The 25,774-nt window shown below is 36.9% G+C and overlaps 1 protein-coding gene across 3 annotated transcripts in view; it reads right to left on the reverse strand.

Annotated features, from left to right (window-relative positions):
• Window positions 1-9,706: 9,706 nt before the first annotated feature.
• Window positions 9,707-25,774, reverse strand: part of Stk31 (serine/threonine kinase 31) — a 72,406-nt gene continuing 56,338 nt past the window's right edge. For all 3 annotated transcript variants that reach the window (XM_034519286.2, XM_034519285.2, XM_076913188.1), the window contains exons 23-24: window positions 13,922-13,990; window positions 9,707-10,091 (exon numbers count right to left, since the gene is read on the reverse strand). In XM_034519286.2, coding sequence (XP_034375177.2) covers window positions 9,855-10,091; window positions 13,922-13,990 — 306 coding nt within the window. In that variant the 3' untranslated portion in view covers window positions 9,707-9,854. The remainder of the gene's footprint in view (window positions 10,092-13,921; window positions 13,991-25,774) is intronic.

Here is a 25,774-nt window from a genome sequence, read left to right on the forward strand (position 1 = left end):
CTTTAATTACATTAATTGCTAGCACCACTGCTTCTGCAATTGCTGTGACACAAGAAGTTAAGACAGCTTGTTTTGTTAATCATTTAGCAAAAAAAATGTTACTAAATGTGTTGAATATACAAGAGGATTTAGATAGGCATTTGGAAGAATGAACTGATGCTCTTTATCCTATTCAAATTGTTGGAAGGAGGTTCAGAATTTAAGGATAAGGAGCCATCTCGAGTCTCATGCCAAATATCATTGAATTCATATTAGTTCTAAAATTTATAGTTGCAGTCATTATAATTTGGAAGTAGTTTAAAGGCACTTACAGTGTATTTGGCATAATTCTAACACCTCTCTGGATGTTTATGAATTTGAGGAATGCTGCTCTGCTGAGCACTGATGTGGTAGATACTGCAGATAAAATTACCCATGGCCTGAGGTCAGTATTTCTATTTTGGTCAAGCTTCAAGAATGGCATATATAGCTTGATCATGCTAACCCCTTTTGTTCTGGGAATACTTTTTTTTTGCCTATCCTGTGAAAGCATCTTTTTAACAACATCAACATGTTGGCAGCCAAAGTACATGGCTTGAACTTGAAAATGGACCCCCGGACAGAGTTATGAAATTAACAGGCTGACAAGCCAAGGATGGATAATATTCTGTACAGAGCCTTACCAACCTAAGACAGAAGTGCATTGCTTTGGATAATTTGCATATTCCATGATGGGTAAGGAAGGCATTCTTATCAGAACGACCTAAGACAGACTCAATCTTGTTAGTGAAATAAAGAGGAAAAGGCAGAGAGCCGTTGAGGCTGCTTGGCAGGAATATGACATGGGCCAAGGACAAGGAAGTAGGCTTCAGGCAGAAATCTGACATTAGGCTAGAACAAAGAATTTCAGGCAGGAAACTAAATCTTAGGCTAGAACAAAGAATTGATTTCAGGCAGGAATCTAAATCTTAGGCTAGAACAAAGAAGTAATTTCAGACAGGAATCTAAATTTTAGGATAGAACAAGGAAGCAGGCTTCAGACATGAAAATGACTTTGGGCTAGGGCAGGGAAGTAGACTCAGATATTTTGGTCATCCTGATAAGCCCTTAGAAACAGTGATCAGGGGAGTGTTCACAGAATTTTGTTTAATGCCTTCCTTGTTCTTTGACTGTGTTTACTGTCTTGCTTGTTCCTTGACTATTTGCATCTATTGTGTTGCTAGACCCTCAACCTAGAACTGACCTTAATACATGCATGTAATTGAAATGGTATAAAAGCAAAAAAAGAGAAGGGGGTTGGGATAAGGAGTTCTAGGGAGAAGAAATGGAGAAAGGGGATGACATTTGAAATATAAATAAATAAAATATCCAATAAAAAGATAAAAAAACCACTAAACTTACAAAGAAAAAATTGAAAACTGCAAGAGAAAAAGACAAAGTAAAATATAAAGACAGACCAATTAGAATTGGACCTGACTTCTCAATGGAGACTCTAAAAGTCAGAAGGACCTGAGTAGAGATACACTCTAAGATACTGAAGATGCCAGTCCAGACTATTAGAGCAAAACATTTAATCACCATAGATAGAGAAAATATGGCATTCATGGTAAAACAAAATTTAAGCAATATTTATATACAAATCCAGCTCTACAGAGAAAAACTCCAACCTGAGGAGGTTAACTACTAGAATAAAAACACAGGGTATAAATAATTCCATCACCACAAACAACAAAATAAGAGGAATCGATTACTGTATATCAATATCAATGGTCTCAATTCCCCAACCAAAACACTAGTAATTTATGTGAAAACAGGACCCATCCTTTTGCTGCACCTCCCCCAAAAGTACATCTTAACATCAAAGATAGACATTTCCTCTAGATAAAAGATTTAAAAAGATATTCCAAATAAATGGACCTAAGAAATAAGCTGGTGAAACCATTTTAATATCTATTTTGAACAAAAACTAATCAGAAGAGATAAGGAAGGACATCACAACTTATCAAAGGAAAAATCCACCAAGATAACATTTCAGTTCTTAACATCTATGCCCCAAACACAAGGGCATCCACGTTTGTAAAAGAAACACTACCACATCTTAAATCACATATTGACCATCACACACAGATAGCAGACTTCAATAACTCACTTTAAAATGGACAGGTCATCCAGACAAAGATAAACACAGGAAAATACTAGAGTTAACAGATGTTATGAACAAAATAAACTTAACAGATATTTAAAGAACATTTCACCCAAACACAAAAGAATATACATTCTATTCTGAGCTTAATGGAGTATTCTCCAAAACTAACCACATACTCAAACCACAAACACAAAGCAAATCTAAACAGATACAAGAAAATGAAAATAATTCTGAATACTATCAGAGATTAGATACAACACAGATTAAAATTGGATATCAGCAACAACAAAAAGCTTACAATTCATGGAAACTGAACAGCTCTTTTATGAAATAAATGTCCATCAAGATAAAATTAAAGGCTTTCTATAACTGAATGAAAATGAATACATGTTCTTCTACAAGCTGACCGCCAGTTGAACCAGCACCATTTGTTGAAAATGTTGTCTTTAAGAATGCAAATTGACCCATTCTCATCTCCTTGTACAAAGCTCAAGTCCAAGTGGATAAAGGACCTCCACATAAAACCAGATACACTGAATCTAATAGGAGAGAAAGTGGGCAAGAATCTCAAACACATTGGCTCAGGGGAAATTTTCCTGAACAGAACACCAATGGCTTATATTCTAAGATCAAGAATTGACAAATGGGACCTCATAAAATTGCAAAGCTTCTGTAAGGCAAAGGATACTGTCAATAGGACAAAACAGCAATCCACAGATTGGGGAAAGATCTTTACCAACCCTACATCTGATAGAGGGGTCTAATATCCAAAATATACAAAGAACTCAAGAAGTTAGACTCCAGACAACCAAATAACCCTATTTAAAAAATGGGGTACAGAGCTAAACAGAGAATTCTCAACTGAGGAATCTCAAATGGCTGAGAAGCACTTAAAGAAATGTTCAACATCCTTAGTCATCAGGGAAATGCAAATCAAAGCAACACTGAGATTTCACTTTACACCAGTCAGAATGGCTAAGATCAAAAACTCAGGTGACAGCAGATGCTGGCGAGGATGTGGAGAAAGAGGAACACTCCTCTATTGCTGGTGAGACTGCAAGCTGGTACAACCACTATGAAAAGCAGTCTGGCGGTTCCTCAGAAAATTGGACATAGTGTTACCTGAGGACACAGTTATGCACTCCTGGGCATATACCCAAAATATGTTCCAACATATAACAAGGACTGTAGGAGCTGAAGGGGTTTGCAACCTCACAGGAACTACAACAATATCAATCAACCAGACCCCCCTCAAAGCTCCCAGGGACTAAACCACCAACCAAAGAGTACACAGCGGGTACCCATGGTGCCAGCTGGATATGTAGCAAAGGATTGCCTTATCTGACATCACTGGGAAGAGAGCCCCTTGGTCCTGTGGAGGCTTGATGACCCAGGATAGGGAAATACTAGGCTGCTAAGAAAGGAGTGGGTGGGTGGGTGAATGGGGAGCACCCTTGCAGAGGCAGGGGATGGAGAAGGGGATAAGGGGCTTGTGGAGGGGAAAGTGGGAAAGAGGATAAAATCTGAAATGTAAATGAAATAATCAATAAAAAATGAATACATGGCATACCCATATTTATAGGACTCAATGAAAGCAGTGCTAAGAGAAAAGTTCACAGCACTAAGTGCTATGAAAAAAAATTGGAGATATCTCATACTAGCAACTTAGCAGCACACCTGAAAGCTCAAAGACAAAAAGAAGTAATCATACCCAACAAGAAGTGATGCAAAAAATAATCAAACTGTGGGCTGAAATCAATAAAATGGGAAAAATATAAAGAGTCAATGAAACTAAGAGATAGTTCTTTAAGAAAATCTGTAAGATTGACAAAAACCTTTACTAAATTAACTAAATGGCAGAGATAAGGCTGTCAACTCTATCCATATCTATTCAATAGAGTATTTAAGTTTTAGCTAGAGCAGTAAGAAAAGTGAAGATCATGAGAATACAAATTCTAAAGGAAGAAGTCAAGGTATCATTATTTGCAGATAATATGATAGTACACATAAGTGGCCCTAAAGATTCCACTGGAAACTACAGAGGACAAACACTTTCAGCAAAGTAGCTGGATACAAAATTAACTTTAAAAAAAATCAGTATCTCTCTCTCTGATACAAATAACAAATTGACTGAAAAAGAAACCAGGGATATAACACCTTTCATGGTAGACTCATATCAAATATCTTGGGGTAACTTTAACCAAGCAAGTGAAAGACTGGTATGATAAAACTTTTGTCTTAAAAAAAAGAAACTGGCCAGGCAGTGGTGGTGCATGCCTTTAATCCCAGAATTTGGGAGGCAGAGGCAGGCGGATTTCTGAGTTTGAGGCCAGCCTGGTCTACAGAGTGAGTCCCAGACAGCCAGGACTACACAGAGAAACCCTGTCTCGAAGAAAGAATGAATGAATGAATGAATGAATGAATGAAAGAAGAAAAGAAGGAAAGAAAGAGAAGAAAGAGAGAAAAGAAAGAAAGAAAAGAAAGAAAGAAATTGAAGAAGATATCAGAAAATGGAAAGATCTTTATGCTCATGAATCTGTAGGATTAACATAGTAAAAAGGGCCATCCTACCAGAAGCAATCTATAGATTCAATGCAATTGCCCTCAAAATTCCAACACAATTCTTTACATCTTCAAAGGACAATTGTCAACTTCATAGCTAAAACAACCTGGAATAATAAAAGAACTGCAGGTCTCACCATGTCCAATACCAAGTTGTATTAAAAAAGCTATACTAATAAAAACTAAGATCAGACCCATTGATCAACGGAATTGAAGACCCAGACACAAATCCACAAACTAGACACCTGATTGTTTTATGAAGTAGCCAGAAATAGACACTGGAAAACAGACAGCATCTTCAAGAAATGGTGCTGGTCAAACTAAACAGCTATATGTAAAAAATGCAAATAAATTCATACTTTTCACCCTGAACAAAATTCAACTCCAAATAGAACAAAAAAAAAAAAAAAAAAAAAAAACAAAAACTCAACATAAAAGCAGATACACTGAATCTAATAGAAGAGAAAGTGGAGAATAGTCTTGAACACATTGGCACAGAAGACTTTCTGAACAGAACATCTATTATCCAGACCTTAAGACCAATAATTAATAAATGAGAACTTGTGAAAACTGAAAAGTTTCTGTAAGGCAAAGAACACAATCAGATAACACAGTAGCCTATGGAAGGGATTTTTTTTTTACCAACTATATAGCCAATAGAGGGCTGATATTCAAAGTATATGAAGTACTCAAGAAACTAAATAATTTTAAATCCAATTTTAAAATGGGGTGCAGATTTAAGCAGAGAATTCTCAACAGAGAAATCTCAAATGGCTGAGAAACACTTCAAGAAATGTTCAACATCATTAGCCATCAGGGAAAAGCAATTCAAAACTACTTTGATATTCTATTTTATACCTTTCAGAATGGCTAAGATCAATAACAGAAGTGACAGCGCATGTTGGTGAGAGCAAAGGGAACCCTCAATCATTACTGATGGAAGGGGAAACTTGTACAACCACTACGGAGATCAATATGGCAGTTCCTCAAAAAGTTGTGTATTGGCCAATGTACCTCAAGACCCAGCTATACCACTCTTGGGCATATACCAAAAGGATGCTCCATCCTACCACAAGGTACTTGCTCAAAACTGCTTTATTCATAATAGCCAGGAACTGGAAACAACCTAAATGTTCCTCAACAGAAGAACAGGTGAAGAAATTGTGGCATATTTATAAAATGAAATACTATTCAGCCATGAAAAAATTATCATGAAATCTGCAGGCAAATGGATAGAACTAGGAAAAAAAATCATCCTGAGTGAGGTTAACCCAGACCCAGAAAGAAAATATGGTAATCACCTATAAAGTGTTGAATGTTGGTCTTCTGCTATGTATGGCCCCCAAGACTTGGTTGCCCCAGAGATAACAGTCTGCATGTAGATCCGAGTGACACTATGTGACCTTGCCCCAAAGTTATTTCTGATTGGTAAATAAAGATGCTAATAGCTGATAGCTGTTCAGAAGAGACATAGCCAGGGTTTAGGGTTCCTAGGCTTGGGGTCAGAGGAGAATGAGGAGGTCAGGAAGGTGAAGGTGAAGGAGGGAGAGGAAAACATCATGGGTTAGGAGTCAAGAAAGCATGGACCTGGCCAACTGAAGTTAAGAGCAGCCCAGATGAAATAGTAGTAACTTGGGGTTATCAATTTTTTTAAAAAAAAAGATTTTAACAGCATAGAGGGTAGATATCTGATGAGTTTTAATGCTAATTAAGGCTTATTGTAAATATAAAGGTCATATGCATTTTTTTTATCCAGGAAACTAAGAGATTAAAGGTGGGTTAGAAACCTCACACTGGGACTATTTTCTACAATAATATAGAGATACTAGCCATTAAGTAAATAACCAAAGCTACAGTTCATAAAACCAGAGAGGTTAGGTAAAGAGGAGCAGTTTGGGGGATGCAGGGATCTCCCGAGGAGGAAATAGATTTTACAGGGAGACTGGAGGTGGATTAGTGTGGATGGGAATGAAGGATCAGATGGGAGGGGGGGGAAATGGGGTAGAGGGAGAGAATTGGGGAAACACAGCTAGAATTGGGGAGCACTTGGAGGTGGTATGTAAAACTAGTGCAGTGGGATCTTCCTGGAATCTATGAAGGTGATCCTCATGAAGACTCCTAGTAATGGGGGAAATGCTGAGTCTTACCTGCCCATCTCTCATAGTCAGGTAAGGTGTCCAGGGGTAGGACATGGCTGCATTCAATTGCGTTGTTGGCCAAGGAGGTCCCATAGAGATTCCCAAACAGTCTAGGCTGTTGCTAAGACAAAATGTTGAAAATTGACAGCAACTTCCCAATGCTGAAGACAATACCCACAAAACTCATCTAACACGAGAGGTCGAGCAGAGCCTATATGGATCCTTCATCCCCGTGTTCTAGTGTCTTTAACATGGAAAGGTACTCTGCAGGCTACCAAAAGAGAAACATAAACACCAACCCAGCCATAAAACCTTTGACCTACAATCTGCCCTGTCTGAAAGATATGTTGGTTCATATTGCACAGAACTTTGAGGAGTAGCCAATCAATGTCTGATTTGACTTAAGGTCCACTGCATGAGACAGAACCCATACCCAACACTGTTTGGGTGACCAAGAACCAATAACTAGCTCAAAGACTAAAGGTAAAAGCAAACACTGCTGGTCTTTTTTTTTAATCAATAAAATAATTCCTAATAATATTCTGCTATACTCATGTATCAGTGCCTTATCCAGTTATCACCAGAGAGACTTTCCCCAGCAGCAGATGAGACCAGATGCAGAGACTAACAAAAAGACATTATGTGGAGAGTATAAACTGGAGGTCTCCATCAAATCTATCCCCTCAGAACTCACTGAATCCCATGGAAGAAGTGGGAGAGAGAATGTAAGTCTTAGGGAGAGGGGAATGGAGATATGGCTCAGCACTTAAGATCACTGATTGCTCTTCCTGAAGCTCTGAGTTCAATTCACAGCAACTACTGGGATGGTGGCTCACAACCATCTGTAATGGGATCCAATACCCTCTTCTGGTGTGTCTGAAGACAGTTGCAGTGTATTCATATACATTAAATAATGAATAACTTTAAAAAGTCTGAGAGGACAAAGACACAAGAAGAAGGCCCTCTGAATATCTACCTAAGGTGGATATGAGTTCACAGAGGCTGAAGCAGCAAGCATAGGGCCTACAGGAGTCTGCACCAGGTCCTCTCTGTATATAATGTAGCTATTAGCTTAGTATTTTTACGGACCTCCTGACTATGAAACAAATGATCTCTGATTCTTGCTTTGGAGACTCTTTTCCTACTGTTAGGCTGTTGTTCCCACTTTGATATGATAGTTTTTGCTTATATTTTGTTTTTTCAAAAACTTATAGTCCATTAAATTAGAAAATCTTAGAGAAATGAATTAATTTCTAGATGAATATGACCTACTGAAGTTAAATCAAGATGAAGTAAATAACTGAAACATATTTGTAACAAACAAGATAAAAGCAATTCAGGATAAAAGCAAATCTCCCAAAAATACCCAAGAAAAAATGGATTCAGCACAGAATTCGAGCGGATTTCAAAATGAAATATAAAAGGGAAGAAAACTTCCAAACTCTTTTTGACAAAGTCAGTACTGTGATACTAAAACCAAATAAAGTCCTCACAACATAAAAGGATTACAAGTCAGTTGTTGGCCATGATAAATACATACCTAAAAAGCCTAAAAATACTGACAATGGACATATAGTCCAGGTGTAGATTTTCTAAACAAGATCCTGGTGCCCAGGAAATGGGGCCAATATTCAGCACATGGAACTTCATAACATTAAAAAGCTTCTGTACTATTAAAAAAAATCTTAATCAGCTAAAGAAACCTCCTAGAGAATAGGAAAAATCACAGCCAGCTACACATCTGACATAGGGTTAGTGTGGAGAATATAAAAATAACTCAAAAAAAAAAAAAAAAAAAACCCTAAACACTAAGGACACAATTTAAAATTGAGATATAGATTTTAACAGAAATTTCTCAAAAAAAGACATAAATAGCTAAAAAATATTTTTTAAAGTGTTCACCATTCTTAGCTATGAGAGAAATCAAATTAAAATTACTTTTTGAGACTTCATTTTATCTCAGAATGGTCAAGATTAACATGATAACATGTGCTGACAAGAATTTGGGTTAACGGGAAATGTCATGCACTTTTGGTGGTACTGCAAATTGATAAAGCCACTATGCAAATCACTAGAACAGTTTTTTAAAATAATAAAGATGAATCTACTGTATGATCCAGCTATCATATACCCAATGGATTCTACATCGTATTACAGAAGTAAATGATCTTTTATGTTCATTGCTGCTCAGGTCTCTATTAACTGATGAATGGATAATGAAAACTTGGTACCTATATTCATGTAAAGTAACATGAAATTGTGCAATTTGAAGGTAAATTGATAGAACTGAAAAACAGTATGCTAAGCAAAGTAACCAAATACACAAAGATAAATGTTATAAACTCTAATTCTTATGTGGAACTTACCATCAAATCTTTAGATTTGTATGATTAATTTGGATATCTTGTAGAAGGCAGGAGACTACAGACAGTCAATGTCTGTGGAATACTGTCATAAATGGAACATATGTATTATACCCTCTCCAAGATTCAGGGAAAATGGGGGGGGGCGGTATTAATGGCTGTAAAAATTAGCCGTCAAGAAAGACAAAAGCTAAACAGCTGTCTTCTGGAAATAATGGGACCACTGCACTCATTAATTCATAGATCTCTTTAAACACTGAAAATTTCTAAAATTGTTAGCCCTATAAGTTCAAGGAACATGTCTTCACTTATTTTTATGTTGCTAGAACTGGATTAAAAACAGATGCCAATTATCCTTTGCTACTAAAAATATCAGCCTTTACTACAACTAACTAGCATACATCAAATATAGAACTTGCACTAACACTATAATGACTTAATTCCAGTAAGTCTAAATAGAAACTCCTTCCATAATAATGCCAAGTTAGGCAAACTTGCAAAGAATATGAATGATTTTTCAGACGTAACCAAAACATGTCTTTTATTGCTTACAACCCAAATCTAAAGATACAATCCAACAAGTTTCAGAACATTTACACACATTTTTGTCTACTAAGCAAACAGAACAAAGTTTTTAAAAGGGATATACACAGAAACAATAAAGGACTAGTTTGTCAGTAAAGGGTTGGCTTCATCATTTCTTGCCTTTTCACTATATCTATCTAAACTCTCCATCTTCGATTCATCTTCTTTGTTATGCTGAGTATATTCAATCTCTTTTTCTGCGTTTGGAATTGATTTCTCCTTTGGAAGCAAGAAACATTCAGCATTCAAAACTTGTTCAGCAGTCATTGAACTTCTAAAATATATCAAGCTACAGAGGAGGGACTTGACATTATTATCCTGCAAGGAAAAAGAAACATTTAATAAAGAATCAAAGTCAAGGCTACACAGAGAAACCCTGTCTCAGATAGATAGATAGATAGATAGATAGATAGATAGATAGATAGATAGATATAAAAAAAAGTCAAAATCAAAACTAATGGCAAAAAGAACCAATCTGTAATGACAGAGAATCCGATTTAAAAACAAAAACAAACCCTTTTAGTTACTAACAAAGGCTAACATCAGTTTCTATCTAGATTTTTAGATTCTTTCCAAGTTTATCTACATTTCAACGGAAAGAGGTATCTCGAGTAATAAGAAAACAGAATTTACATACCAAGGGAGACGCAAAAGCAAAGAGAATTATAGCTACAATAAAATGAGTGAAATATGAACAAAATTTTCCCCCTTTTATGGGATAGTGGTCAGAGTTTCACATGAAAATTTCACACCACTACTACCCAACATTGTATGGGAGACTGAGACCACTTAGGCATGGGAAATAAACAAAAATAAAACAAAAAAAATTAAAAGGGGAAGATGTAAAAAAATCACTATTTGCAAATGATACAGATGTTAAAGCATTAAGAAGCCCACTTAAAAGTTATTAGAACTAATAACTAAGAAAATTAAACAGGGAACTGGAGAAATGGCTCAGAAATTAAGAGCACTGACTGCTCCTCCAGAGGTCCTGAGTCAATTCCCAGCAACCACATCATGCCTCACAATGTTCTATAATGGGAATATGAGGCCCTCTTCTGGTGTGTCTGAAAACAGCTACAGTGTACTCACATACATAAAATAAATAAATTAAAACAAAGAATAATTAAAAGAGTTTCAGAAGCATATACTTTGAGCCACAAGATATAGTTGAAAGAAATCAAATTTCTATAATAAATGGGGAAATCATCAATGTTTTGTGGCTCAGCAAACAACACTAATAAGGAACCATAGTGAAACAACCCTTATTAGATTAACCGGCTTTTTTGTAGATAAACTACCTCTGAAAATTTTTTAGATCAGAATAATAATTCTGACTATATTTAAAAGAACAACATGCAACAACTCATATACCCCAATTCCTAATATCTATTAACAGTGATATCAAGACAACATGATACTGGCAAAGGACAGACACAATCTGTCCTTGATTTCTGATGCTTGGACTTACATTTTTACTTTACAATGATGAAAAACCAAAAGCATTTTACTAAGACTATACTTCAAAGTTTAAATTTTTGATACTTCCCATATTAGAAATACATAGTATAGTACTCTCATTGATGCTGGGCATACTCAGTGATCTGCACTCTAAATCAGCACATGATCACCAAGACAGTCAAGCAATGTTCTGCAGTGTACTGTGTGCTAAGACGTTAATTCTGCAGGTAATGTGGACCATATGCATTTTAAAGTTAAAATGTAAGGCCATAATCCTACCATAATAGAGGAACATCTGTAAGACAGAAGAATAAAATTCAGAGTCTAGAAAGAAACCCACACAGCTATCAGCTACTGATTCTCACAAGAGTGGCATGACGCTCTAATGATTACAAAATGGTCTTTTCCACAAATAGTGCCGGGACAGATAGCCACATGCAAAAGACTGAGGCTGGAATATTACCTCTTAAAATATACAACAATTTAATTCAAAATAGACCAAAGATCTAAATATAAAAGCTTAAATTATACAAGTGTAAGAAGAAAATAAAGGTAAATTTTTCAAATTTTAGATTTAATAAAGAACTCTTGAAAATAATCCCATAAGTACAACCAACAATGGACAATTAAAAATTATACTTTTGCTCCAAATGACACTATCAAAAAATGAGAATACTGCTCATAGAATGAAGTAAACCATTTGCAAGCCACATGCCCAATATGGTATTTGCTTCTAGAATACAAAAGCAGCCTTAAAATTCAAAAATCAAAGGGCAACACAATTTTTAAACTGTAAAAAATAGGAAGAGTCTGCACAGGCATTTCTCTGAGGAAGACATAACAAATTTAAATGAGGACTGTGAGTGAGACAGTACTCCCATTATGATAGCTAGAATAAAAAAAGTCTCACAGCCAGTGTTAATGCAGAAGGACTGAAGCTCAAACATATGCTGCTACAAATATAAGATAATGTCTTGGAATCTAATGGGTCTTCAAAGTACTAAATAAACAGTTGCCACAAGGCCCATTAATTCTACCACTAGGTATATACCCAAAAGAAATGAAACATATCTGCTCAAATGTCTGTATATAAATGTTTGTATACCAAAATGTCCATAAATAGGTACCAATAAATTATGGTAAATCTATCACTGGAATATTACTTAGCCACAAAAGGGATGAAACAGTAATACTAGAATTTGTATGAAGCTTGAAGCATGCTAAGTGAAAGCAAAGTATACTCTACTCATTATGATTCCATTCATATGAATGCCCACAATAGCAAATTACACAGAACAGAAAACATATTAATTGTTAATTAGAATTAAGATAAAAAAAAATTAAAGATCCTGAGAGATGGCAGATACAATGTAATGAGTTTTTGGTGTTGGTTGGACACATATGACTATACTAAAAAATACTAAGTTACACACGCAAGGTGGATAAACTGTAAAGTTGGTTATCTTTTTACTGCTTTAAAATTATTTAATGCTTTACAGAAAGGTGTGTTGTATAACACTAAACTTTAAGATGCATTAAAATTTTAAGAAAATTAAAATGTCAAACTATGAATAAACCATGATAAAAAAGACTCCAACAGAAAAAATACCTCATGAATCTTTCCTTCCTTAAATTGCTTCTTGACAAGTATTTGATCACAGCAATGAAAAAAGTAACTAACAGAGAAATTCCATCCTGAGAGGAGGAGTCAGTGACCTGACCCTGTCGTTCTTGGGTCTCTGGAACTGTACAGGAGGACTGTGCAGGAGTTTACAAGTTGGTGATAAAATCCCCTGGAATGTCAAAAGCAGAGCACACTGTGCTTCTAGTGGGAGTTAAGAAGGTAAGAATGCCAAAGAACATCAGACAGCGGCAGTCTATTCCACGAGGTTTCAGAGGGGAATAGGATTCTTACTGTTAACTGGACTAGATGCGATCCATGTGATATTCCAGGAAAAAAAAAAAAAAAAAAAAAAAAAAAACAAAGAAACAAAAAAACAAAAATCAAAACTTGTGCTTTCTTCCCATACCCTGAGACCCTGAGTGTGAGGAGAACCTGGATAAAGAAGTAACACTTTAACATATTTGGCAGGGGAAATTTCAAGACAGAAGAACATTCAAATTATGGAGTGGCTACTGGTGACTTTTCCCATTCAGATCTACAGTACAAGACAGCAAAGAGTGAACTAGAAGGACACATATACAAAAAAATTGTAGTTAAGAAAAAGAGCTTGGGCAAGATTACATTATTAATTTCATTTCCAATGTTTCAATCCTTGTACCTAGCAACCACTAGTATTAGTACCCTAATACCCTAGTAGCTAGTTCAATTCCTAATCCCAGACAAGTGTTCAGTATAAGTTGTCTGAAAACATATGGATGACAAAGCTCTATCAATGACATACATGAATTTCAAAGAAAAGATCTACATCTTAGACACAAAATATAAAACATTCATTTCAAAACAAAATAACCTCGAACATATAGTAAATACTGTATTTCCTTATTGCATAGACAATTTGTTAATTATCTGGCAGTGGCATAAGTAGGGTACTTCTATTTTCTTCTATACTTCTTTATTTCTAATGCAAGTTTGAATTTTTATAGAAATTAGAAAACATTTTCAAAGACTTGTACATTCATATTACTACATATTCCAAATGAGTAAATAGCCAAAGGAAACCTACCAAATGAAACTGATCTACTTTTGGAATTCCATCTTCATTTGTCTCAAACTCTTGATTTTGAACAGAAAGCTGCAAAAGAACACAAAGTGAACAGGCTTCAAAGGTATCTAAATCAGTGGTTCTCAACCTACAGAAGCTGCATATCAGATGTTTGTATGTATGATTCATAACAGCAGCAAAATTGTAGCTATGAAGTAGCAATGAAATAATTGTATGACTGGGAGTCACCACAGCATGAGGTATTAGAAGCGCCTTGGCACTAGGGAGGTTTAATTAGCATTAAGTACTGATCCTGGAGAGTCTGCTCTGGACCACTTCCACAAATAGCACACCCATGGCCCACTGGCTGCATGTATGTAGGAATAGTATGTAGGAATAACCAGGAATGAAACCCAACACTTTGTAAATTACAGTATCATACCACAATGTCCAAAGACTGGCTACCCTTAGATTATGGTGAACAGAGAAGAGCTCACAAGAAAGCATACTTCTCATGCAGGATAAAAGCTCTTTAGTAAAATAAAAGTACTTACACATATAACTAAATGGCTTCTGAAGCACCTACAGTGATAATTAGTTGGCAGGCATACCATAAATAAGCACTGTACACTTCCTTGCTTTCCAAGAAAATATTAGAGGAGCTAGAGAGCTGGCTCAGTGGTTAAACGCACTTACTGTTCTTACAAGGGACCTGGGTTCTGTTCTTGCAACCCACATGGTGGTTCACACCATAAATAACTACAATTCCAGAAAATCTAATGTCCTCTTCTGACTTCTGCAGGACTGGACACACACATTGTGTACATACATGCATGCAGGCAGACACTCACTTGAAATAAAGTGAATTAATCTATTTTTCAAAAAAAATGTTCTGAAACTTAGTAATCTGTACTATGTTGGATTTACCTATTCTCAAAACTTAAATACCAAGAAAATAAATCCAGTGAGTTTCCTTCCATTCTAACACTTACTTTCTGTTCCTGAAATATAAGATAAATTTTAAGAAACTATTTCTTCTGGTTAGTTCTATATCAACTTGGTACAAAATAGAGTCATCTGGTGTCAGGAGCCATAATGGGACAAGCTAGTAATTAGCAGGTGATCATCCAGAAATGGCTTGCCTTGGATTATTATATAATCTGCAACAAGTGAGCCCTTATTCAGCAAGGCTGCAAGGGACTTATTTTAGGAAAGATTTCTGCTATTAATATGCTTTTCCTATTATTATTATTATTATTATTATTAAACAAATATAACTACCACTAAGCAATAGCACACCTCTTTGGAGCAGATCTCTGCAGATCCACGAAGATGTACTGTCTTGTAGTGATGCTATATAGACAAATAGATGACTTAAGTCTTATCGATGATCCTAAAAGAATTCCTAGATTTATATCAATGATTATTTAAGCTCTTTTATGACGGGACTGCTATTAGGTCCTTTTCTGATAGTCAAAACTGCAATGAGAACTCTGACAGTCTCCCAAGTGTCACCAATTAATTGTTCTTAAGACAGTAACCAGACTTTCTCCAACTCAGAGCACATTCCAAGAGGTTGTAAAACAATTAACCAAAGGTCACTAATAGGGAACTCATGATTTATTACAGGTGCTGGGATAGAAGATAAAATATTGCCTGGGGTTATCTATGTAAAACTTCACTAATTTCTTAGTTATAGTTTTAAACCTTCAGTGAACCTGGGAAGCTAGACAGGTGATGGATGTTTAGTCAGATAATTACTCCTAATGGATATGCAAACATTCGCTGTCGTAAACTTCTATTTCAATTTATGATTTGACTTTTGATGTGAACCTGTGATGAACCTTGTAACATGTGATCATGTATTCTGAAAGATGTATACGTACTGAAGAAAAGACAAAGAGGGTTGTCGCCATAGTCATTCGTCCCTTCCTTTCCTTTTCCCCTGCCTAGAATTTTTAGAACTTTTCCCTTAGTAGAATTTTTTCCTTTTCCCCACTTAGGACCTTTCCACTTTTCCCCTTAGATACCTTTTATAGGAAACTTTTTACACTTAGTGATAAACTCTATAATAACTTCTCTAAGTGTTATTTTTTCCTGCAACCTCAGACTAGCAGGCATAAGTTAAGAGCCCAGCAGTTCCTGCTGAGATAGTACAAAGGCTATTTACTTAATCCTTTGCTGTTTTGGGGATGAGGTGCTAGTGCCAGAAACTGCAGTTTCTGGCTTCAGGATCACAGAAGTCAGGTCAGCTACAGTAGAATAGTAACATAGATAAGTAAACTTTTATTATACAGCAACCCTAAATATCTCGTAAGACCAAAGTCTTATGCGATCTCTTAAGACCAAGTCTTACCCCCTATGCCCCACTGACACTCTTCCCCCTCCACTGCCTCAAAAAGAACCAAGAAGAAGAAAGAAGATTCCACACCACACCAGGGCTGCCCCCACTCTGGCAATCTGAAAAGAGGGACTCTCAATTGATAAAATATCTCCCAAAAACTGGCCTATAGGCAAGTCTGTTGGGCATTTTCTTGATTAATAATTGATGTGGGAGGGCCCAGGCCACACTGAGTGGTATCAATGGTGCAGGTGGGCCTAAGAAAACAAACTGAGCAAGCCATGAGGAGAAAGCTAGTAAGCAGCACTCCTCCATGGCTTCTGCTTCAGTTCCTGCCTTCAGGTTCCTGTCTTGACTTATGATGATGGATTCTAATATGGAAGTGTAACAAAATAAACCTTTTCCACCCCAAGTTTCTTTCTGTCATGGTGTTTTATCACAGCAATAGAAAGCTAACTAAGATACTACTAAATATACCTTTGTAAGGTATTTTGACTCATCTATTTCATCACCCATCCTAACAACTATCAATCAATGATTGTTCTTTTTCTACACACAAATCCAATTCCATATTTACTACTATTTGGTGGGGAGAAATACAGGTACACAAGCATGTGTGTGTGTGTGTACGCATGCACACATGCACGCATATGTGTATGCAGAGAGAACAACCTCAGTTACCCTTTCTTGGAAATTATATTCACTATCTTTCTATTGCTGCGGTAAAATTCCATGACCAAGGCAACTTATAAAACCAAGTGTTTAATTTGGAGTTCATGATTCCACGGGGTTAGAGTCTGTAACCATCATGGCAGTAAGCATGGTAGTAGACAGTATGTCGCTAAAGCAGTAGCTGTATACTCAGATCTCCATACATAAACAAAAGATAAAGGAAAAGACACTGGGAATGGTGGAAGTCTTTTGAAACCTCAAAGCCTGCCCCCAGTGACACACATCCTCCAATAAGACCATACCTCCTAGTCCTTCCCAAACAGTTCCTCCAACTAGGGAGAAAGAATCCAAACATATAAGCCTATGAGGGACTTTCTCATTCAAACCACAAGAGTCATCATCACTACCTTGTGTTTTGAAACAGGGTCTCTCTCCTTATGCTGAAACTCCCAGATTAACCTAGCCTGGCTGGCTAGTGAGCCCCAAGGATCCACCTGTCTCCACCTCCCCAGTATTAGAATTTCAGGTATGCACCAAACTCTTGGCTTTTTTACATTAGTTCTGGAGACTGAACTCAGAACCTCATCCTTGCACAGCAAGGACTTTACTAACTGATCTATCTTCCCAGTCCACATGTTTATTTCTTTTGAGATAAACCCTATATAAATCATAATTTCACGTATAAATGCCTCACTACAAAAAGATAATACTGGGTCAGTTTCTTCATGGCCCCAGAACTACCACACCCACCATAAACTATACTGTCAGGAAACTCAAAGCAAGCATATGTCACAGGACAATATGCTAATAAGAAACTATGACACATACCCACACAGTAAGCAGCAAGGCAGAAACCTGCACAGAGACAGAGTATCTACAGGATATCTACACGCAGCACGCTCAATGTTGGGAAGGACAACCCAGGAGTGTGCAGCAGTCAACTGGACTCCTAAAAACTAACAGCGGCATGATTACCATCTGTAACCTGACATAGGATTGCTTACTAGTGAAATTAGAATCTGTGACCTTAACTCCTCTCCATTTATTCTTTTTGTCTAATAATTTCTATTTCATTTTCCTTTGGAATGGCTTTAACCTGGCTAAAGAGTCTTTAACAACCTCTCAAGACCTGGAACCCATTTAAGTTGTCTGACTACATTTCTTTCTTTTCATTCTATCTTTCGCTCCTACTGATGGATCCTCACCTCATCCCTTTTGTTCCCTCTTTCAATCTGCTTTTCCTTCTTCGTCATAAGTTCATAATGTTCCTCGTCATAAGTTCATAATGTTCCTCGTCATAAGTTCATAATGTTCCTCGTCATAAGTTCATAATGGATGGATCTAGGCTTTGGCAGTGATTATTTTTGAGACAATAGTCTACTTTCAGGGAAGTATTAGAGAACAGTGGCCTGAATACTAGTCTAACAGTAAAATGACACTTCAACCTTTCAACAAAGTCATCCCTTTTGAACAATGCAAACACACTGAAAGAAAGTGGGTATTTTTTAAAAATCCAACCAAACTAATTCCAGATGTGAACATCCCAGGGCAAAACCACAAAAAGAAAAACATGAAAAACTGGGACAACAATACTTCAAAAATGTTGATCCCACTCTCAGCACTCCCCAGTTGCCTGTAGTTCTTTGTCTAGAGATAAGACCCAGTGAGTTCTCCCTTTCTGTGTTAGCGTGCAGGAAGAGCTCTCCATTTGGTTATCTAATAATGAAATGATCAGCCCTGAGAGCATATACATGGAGGTAACTTTATACAGACTAAGAGGTTGTATTTATTCATGTATTTTGGAGAGTGTGTGTGTGTGTGTGAGAGAGAGAGAGAGAGAGAGAGAGAGAGAGAGAGAGAGAGAGGTAACTAGTGCACTACTAGAACATAATAAAACACATATGCATATTTTAATATTCATTAAAGACCATTAAGAAAATCACAGAGAGGCTGAAAGATACCTTAGTTAGTAGAGCACTTGCAGTCTAAGCATAAGAACCCCTAGCACCAACATCAAAAGTCAGCTGAGGTAATGTGTGCTTTTAAACCCAATTCTAGAGACAGCCACATGACTCTTGAGACTTGCTAGACAGCCAGGCTGGAAAAATAAGCAAGTTCTATATTCTATGAAAGACCATGTATCAAAGTGGAGAAAATAGAGTGTAAAATAACTAAGGAGATGGTTAACATCAACCTCTGACTTTCACACATAGGCCATCTGAACCTTGCTTGATGCTTCTGCTCCCTTCACCCTTGTGGGCAGGTGACCAATGAACCCCAAGGAAAAGAAGACTCACACATGACTCTATATTTAAATTTTCCTTAGAGAACTGACCATAAGATTACTAGATCTGATAAAAGATTCGGCCAAGTATCAGATTACAAATTCAATATACAAAAGAATCAGTAACGTTGATATACACTAATAAAAACTTTGCTGAATAAGATATCAGAAAAACAATCCCACTCAAACTATTTTAATACTTAGACATATAGATAACCAAAGATATCAAACACATCTATGTCAGAGGCCGAAAGAGAAGCCAGATCGAATCAGTTATCTTGGAGAGGAGTTTAAGCCAGAACAGGTGATTGAACCAGCCAGGAAGAGTTCAGAAAGAACTAGGAAGGAGTAAGACTCAGAGGCTAAAAACATTCTAGGCCTAGGTTAGATTGTACGGAGGCTAGTAGCTTCCAGAACTAGGCCTAGAACTAGGTTAGAAGACTGAGGCTCAAGAGAATAAAAAATGCTTTTACATATGGCACTTCATGTGTTTGGAAGGAAAAAAAAGACGTTAACAGAAGAAGAGGAAGAGAAGGAAGAAGAGGGAAAGGAAGAAGATGACAAAGATGAAGATGACAACAAAGAAGAAAAGAAGAAGGAAGAGGAGAAAGAAGGAGGAGGAGGAAGGAAGAAAGAAGAGGAGGAAAAAGAGGAGGATGAGGAAGAAGAAAAGGAGGAGGAGGAGGAGGAAGAGGAAGAGGAGGAAGAGGAGGGTGAGGAAGAAGAGGAAGAGGAGGAAGAGGAAGAAATTCCACCAACAACACTGCAGAAAGCAGGGGACATCTGACAGAAATATCACAGCGAGCAGGAAATAGCTGCCCCCCAACGTGATTGAAGAAATCCCACCAATGTTCCAGAGAGCAGAGGACAACCAGCAGGAATATCACATAGGGCAGGAGACATCTGACAGAAAACCACAGAGGAGTAATTTTCCTGGGTTATCTCCTTCAAGCTCAGCTGGATGTCCAAAGAGGCTCAGGAGACCCCAGAGCAGCAGGAGCCTCAAGCCCAGAGGAAAAACTGACACAGGAGCCTCTAATATATCGAACCACCATCAAATCATAGTAAGCCACCCTAAAAGATAATTCTAATAAAATAGACTTTTCCTGCATTAGAAAATGGGAAATTCCATTTCAGATCCCTTGAGAGCAGGAATAGAAGTTGAGGGGGATAGAAATATTATTTGAAAAATCCATTGCAGTACTCACTGCAATCTTGACCACCAGAGTAAACTTCTCCCTACTTTCAACTGCAGTCTTTTGTTTCTGTTAATAGCTGTAGAGCAAGAAAAATAGCTATGATAATACAAAGGCTTGAGAGACAAGAGACAGTAAGAGAACAGAAAATGCTAACTATGAACTGATGGTACCTAATGAAATTGAGGATAGGTAAGAAGTTCAGCTCAGTGGCATGGAGCTGGATATGGAATGCAAGTGCCTAAATGTCTAGTTTATGTGTGGATTCATAAAGATCTAATTGTAGCTTGACAAACCAAAAGGGGGAATAAGATTAACTGAACGATACTGGATTGTAGGAAAAAACTGCTGAATTAGATCAATCTATATACTTTAAAGATGTTTTAACATCAGAATGGAGATCTGAGTACACAGAAAGACAGCAATGCAGATAACGCAGAAAGCTGATCTCCCCTCCCCCTGAATGGGACAGCTCAACAAGCTAGCTGTAAAAGGACACGTCAATACACTTGTTAGGCTGGCAGACTGGAAAACCTTGATGCTGACATGAACTGATGTTGAAGGGCAGATGATCAGGACTGCAGCTGTGAAGGATCATCACATCAATTGGATCTGCATAAGGACATTTGGAACATTAAATTTATGGAGTTGATAATTGTTTCTGTTAAAATATTTTTTACTTGTGTTAAGAGTTAAAATCTTTCCTTTTTATTTAGACAAAAGGAAAATGTTGCAGGATATTTGATCACACTGTGAACCCCATGATCATGTTGTTTATTGGAAAAACCTGTTTCTAGTTGTGGTGTGGCTCAGCCTTAGCAAGCACCTTTAATCCCTCTGGCTGTAATACAGACACTTCTTTAGTGTACACCTTTAATACCAAACAATAAAGTTAAAGTTACATTTTAGAAGGAAGCACCCATGTTTCAAAGCAATGTCCAGTTGAGTGGCAGACACAAGTAATAAATGAAAGATTTGACAGAATAGGATATTCCCAATTCTCATGAGGAGAGGAAACGTAAGCTACTTGAGAGGCAGTGCAGAGAGAGAGGAGGCAGTTTTACTAGGACAGTTTTTCAGACAGGTTGCAATAAGAGAACAAGCTAGACATAGGTGAAGAATCAATGTGCTAGAGAATGAGAGGGAGCCAGAATATTAGAACAGATTGCCAGAGTTAGTTTGAGGCTAAGCACAGCAAAAGTCAGAGTCCAGGAGAGAAGCCAGATTGGATCAGTTGGCTTGGCGAAGAGTTTGAGAAAGAAGAGCTGAGTTGAACCAGCCAGATTTCAGAAAACGCTAGAAAGAGTGAATTTATTCAGCAGCAAGTCTCGGAGGCTGAAAACATTCTAGATTTTATGGAGGCTAGAAGCTTCCAGGACTAGGCCTAGGTGAGTATATGGAAATAGTAAGCCTAAGCAACAAGTGAATCAGGTGAATAAAACATACTTTTATACCTCTAGAAGGTATTTTAAATACTTTTTTTAAAAAAGTAATAAAACATAAGCCAATGAAAAACAGGCAAAGGGTATAAAGAGACTTCATCAAATATATAGAAAACAAAATGTGTTCAACATAATTGTCCATTATGGAAATGAAAACTAAAATCGTGACAGCATACATCTACACACCTATGTATATGGTTAAATAGAAAATGACAATACCAGTCAGTGACAATAATGTAGCCAAGGGAGCTCATTTTCATGACTAGAGTCAAAAACGATAGTCACTCTGCAAAGCAGTTTGGCAGAGAATAAAAATTATTCACACAATTGCAATATAACCCATCAATCTCACTCAAAGATGTTTACCCTAAAAAAGACATTTTGGTTACAACAAACACTATACACAAAGCTGTTACAAGCAGTATCATTTGTAATGACCCAAAACTAGAACTACCCAAATATTCTTTAATATGTGTAACAAATTAACTTGGTATACTCATACAAAAACACATTAGACAACATGCATGAGTTTCAAGGGCAATACACAGAAAGAAAATATTCTCAAATATTTATTGTTTTGTGGCCTTCTTCAATAGACAAAATACAGGTGTTTTTAAAATGACAATGTTTATTAAGGGCAAAAAGAGTGCTCCTACACATGTGTCCAAACCAGGGCCCATAGGCCACATGCCAAGAATATCTATGAATTGGCCTAATACAAAATCACAGACTTACTTAAATCATTATGGGATTCTATGTATAGATTTTGTTGTTGTTATTAACTAAACTAATGAAAATTTCTTGTCACAATATAAAATGGTTAGACACATTTGGACTAGAGAAAGAACTTGGTGACAAAAGGATAATACACATCAACTTGGGCACATTGCAAAATCCCTTAACAATAGCAGCAGTTACTACACTGCTGAATGATAACTGAATAACCAAAGAAATCAAAACTTTCTAGTACTGAATGAAAATGAATACATAACATACTAAAATGAGACATAATGAAGGCATTGCTAAGAGGAAAGTCTACAATACTCAGTGTCAAGGTGTAAAAATATAAGATCTCTAATAACTGGTGTATGTTCCTGAGGCCTTAGAAAAATAAAAGCAAATCAAACTCAAACAGTATACAGGAATAAATTAACAAAATCTGGGGCTAAAAATGATGAAACAGAAAAAAACAAACAACAAAAAGCATTACAGAGTCTATGAAATGATTAGTTTCTTTGAAAAGCCAAATGAAATTAACAAAGGTTTACTCAAGTTAACTAGAAAAGACTTAAAGTAATAAAGTTATAAATGAAAAGGGAGACATTACAACACAAATTAAATTCAGAAAGTGCTAGGAACATACTTTTAAAATGTCTACAACAAGAAATTAGAAAATTGACAAAATAGATTTTCTCCTGCTTTCTACTTGAAGCTTTACAAGCTCTAGTTTTACACTTAGATCTAACAAACGTTTCTCTTAATTTTTATGCATAGTACAAGGAATTACTCAGAGTTTATTCTCCATATATGGATGTCCATTGTTCCAGTACTTCATTCACTCAAATAACTGCCTTGTGGGAGCAGGATCAGGTGTAGAGAAAGACAGGAAAGAGGCCCAAAGGGCCAGGAGAATGTATGGAAATCTGAAGCTACTGGGATAGGAGGGGTGGAACTCACTCTCTAGGAAGTCCCAGAGACCTGAGATATGGGATGCTCCCAGGAGTCAATGCAGGTGACCTTAACTAAGATGCCTAACAAACAGGGATATGAAACTTGAAGAGGTCACTTCCTGTAGCCAGGCAGGATTCCCAATGGAGAGATAAGGGCCACAACCTACCCACAAAACTTTCGACCCAAAATTTGTCCTATCTAAAAGAAATGTAGGGACAAAGATGGGGCAAAGCCTGAAGAAATGGCCAAGCAATTACCTGCCCAATTTGAGACCCATCCCATGGGCAAGCATCAATCCCTGACACTATTAATGATACTCTGTTATGTTTGCAGACCAGAGTCGAGCATGGCTGCCCTCTGAGAGGCTCCACCCAGCAGCTGACTGAAATAGATGCAAATACCCACAGAGAAACATTGGTTGGAAGTTGGGGAATCTTATGGTACAGTTACGAGGATTGAAAGCCCTGAAAGGAATAGAAACCCTAAAGAAAGACCAACAGTATCAACTAACCTGGACCCCTGGAAGCTCTCAGAGACTGAGTCACTAACCAAAGAGCATACATGGGCTGGACTGAGGCCCCCAGCATATATGTAGCAGACATGCAGCTCAGTCTCTGTGTGCATCCAACAACTGGAGCAAAGGCTCTCCCCTAAAGCCATAACCTGACTTTGATATCTGTTCCCCAATAGGACTGGCCTCAGTGGCAAAGGATATGCCAAGTCCTGCAATGACTTGATGCAGAGTAGAAGGATATCCATGAGGACCCACTCTCTCAGAAGATAAGGAGAGAGGAGATGTGGGAGAGGGACTCTGTGAGGTAGAGACCAGGAGCAGGGGTAGCATTTGGAATGTAAGTAAGTAAATAAATAAACAATTTTTTTAAAAGTCAACTGGCCATACATGACCAGATACATTTCTACTAATCTCTATACCACTGTTTCTCAACATGTGGGTCAACCTATGGTCACAACACTCACAAAGGTTGCATACCAGATATCCTGCATATCAGATATTTACATTACAATTCATAACAGTAGCAAAATTACACTTATAAAGTAGCAGTAAAATAATGTTATGGTTGAGGGTCACCACAACATGAGAAACTATATTTAAGGGTTACAGCATTAGGAAAGTTAAGAACCCCTGCGCTATACCATTCTAGTCATCTATAACTCTAACTTCACACTGGTATCAGCCTGGTTTTATAAGCTATTATTTTATTGTCTTGAAATGAGATCCTACAAGCCTTCCAATTCTGATCTTTTACAAAGTTATCTTGGTTACTACAATCCTATACAGTTTATGTAAACTACAACATGTATTATAATACCTAATTATTGATTTCTACACACAAAACAACTACCAGCATTTTTGTTGAAAGTACTTTGAATTTATAGGTCAATCATGAGTAGAACTTTCATAAAGCATCATCAGGTTTTCCAGTCCATAAATATAGTATTTCTCTATCTGTAGCCTTAATTGTTCTTAGGAATGCTTTGTAGTTTTCTATGTACAATGTCTCATATATTTTTGGTTAAATATCCAACGTTTTATATTTTGGTATTTTCAAGATTTTCTATGAGTATGTGAGGGAGTGCATATACACAATTCCATGTGCAATAGTTGTCTTCCTCTGTTCCTCTCTTCCTTATTCCCTGAACTAGGCACAGGATGAAGCCATGCTTGGCTTATTTATGGTTCTGAGGCTTCAAATCCAGATCCTCATTCTTACAAAGTAGGCCCTCTTGCCCACTGAGTCATCTAACAAGCTACTTTCATGATTTTTAAAATCATTTAATGTATGTTTTGTCTGCATGTATGTATGTGTAAAATATGTGTACCTAGTGCTTGCTGAAGCCAAAAGAGCATCAGATCCCATGGAACACAAGCTATTCATGATTGATGAGCCACCATATGCTTTCTGGGAACCTGGGTTCTCTGAAAGAATGAATATTCTTAAGCAATGAGCCATCTCTCTGGGCCATATTTTCATAATTTTCCATTCCCTATTTTCTGCTAGTATATAAGGAAAGATTACATTGAAATTAAAACTGTTACCTTGATAAATACATGTTAGTTCTAGCAGATTTTACATAAACCCCTAAAAGTATTCTACTTTGTCAATCATGTCATCTGCAAATAAACTCAGCTTCATTTCTTTGCTTTTAAATTTAATGGCTTTTCCTTTCATTCATCTGTACTAGCTAAAGCAGGGACCAACAAACTATGACCTCTACAGCAAATCAGTGCTATTTGTTTTGTACAAA

This window comes from Arvicanthis niloticus, chromosome 15 (assembly GCF_011762505.2).
Source record: "Arvicanthis niloticus isolate mArvNil1 chromosome 15, mArvNil1.pat.X, whole genome shotgun sequence".
In the NCBI taxonomy this organism is placed as follows: domain Eukaryota; kingdom Metazoa; phylum Chordata; class Mammalia; order Rodentia; family Muridae; genus Arvicanthis; species Arvicanthis niloticus.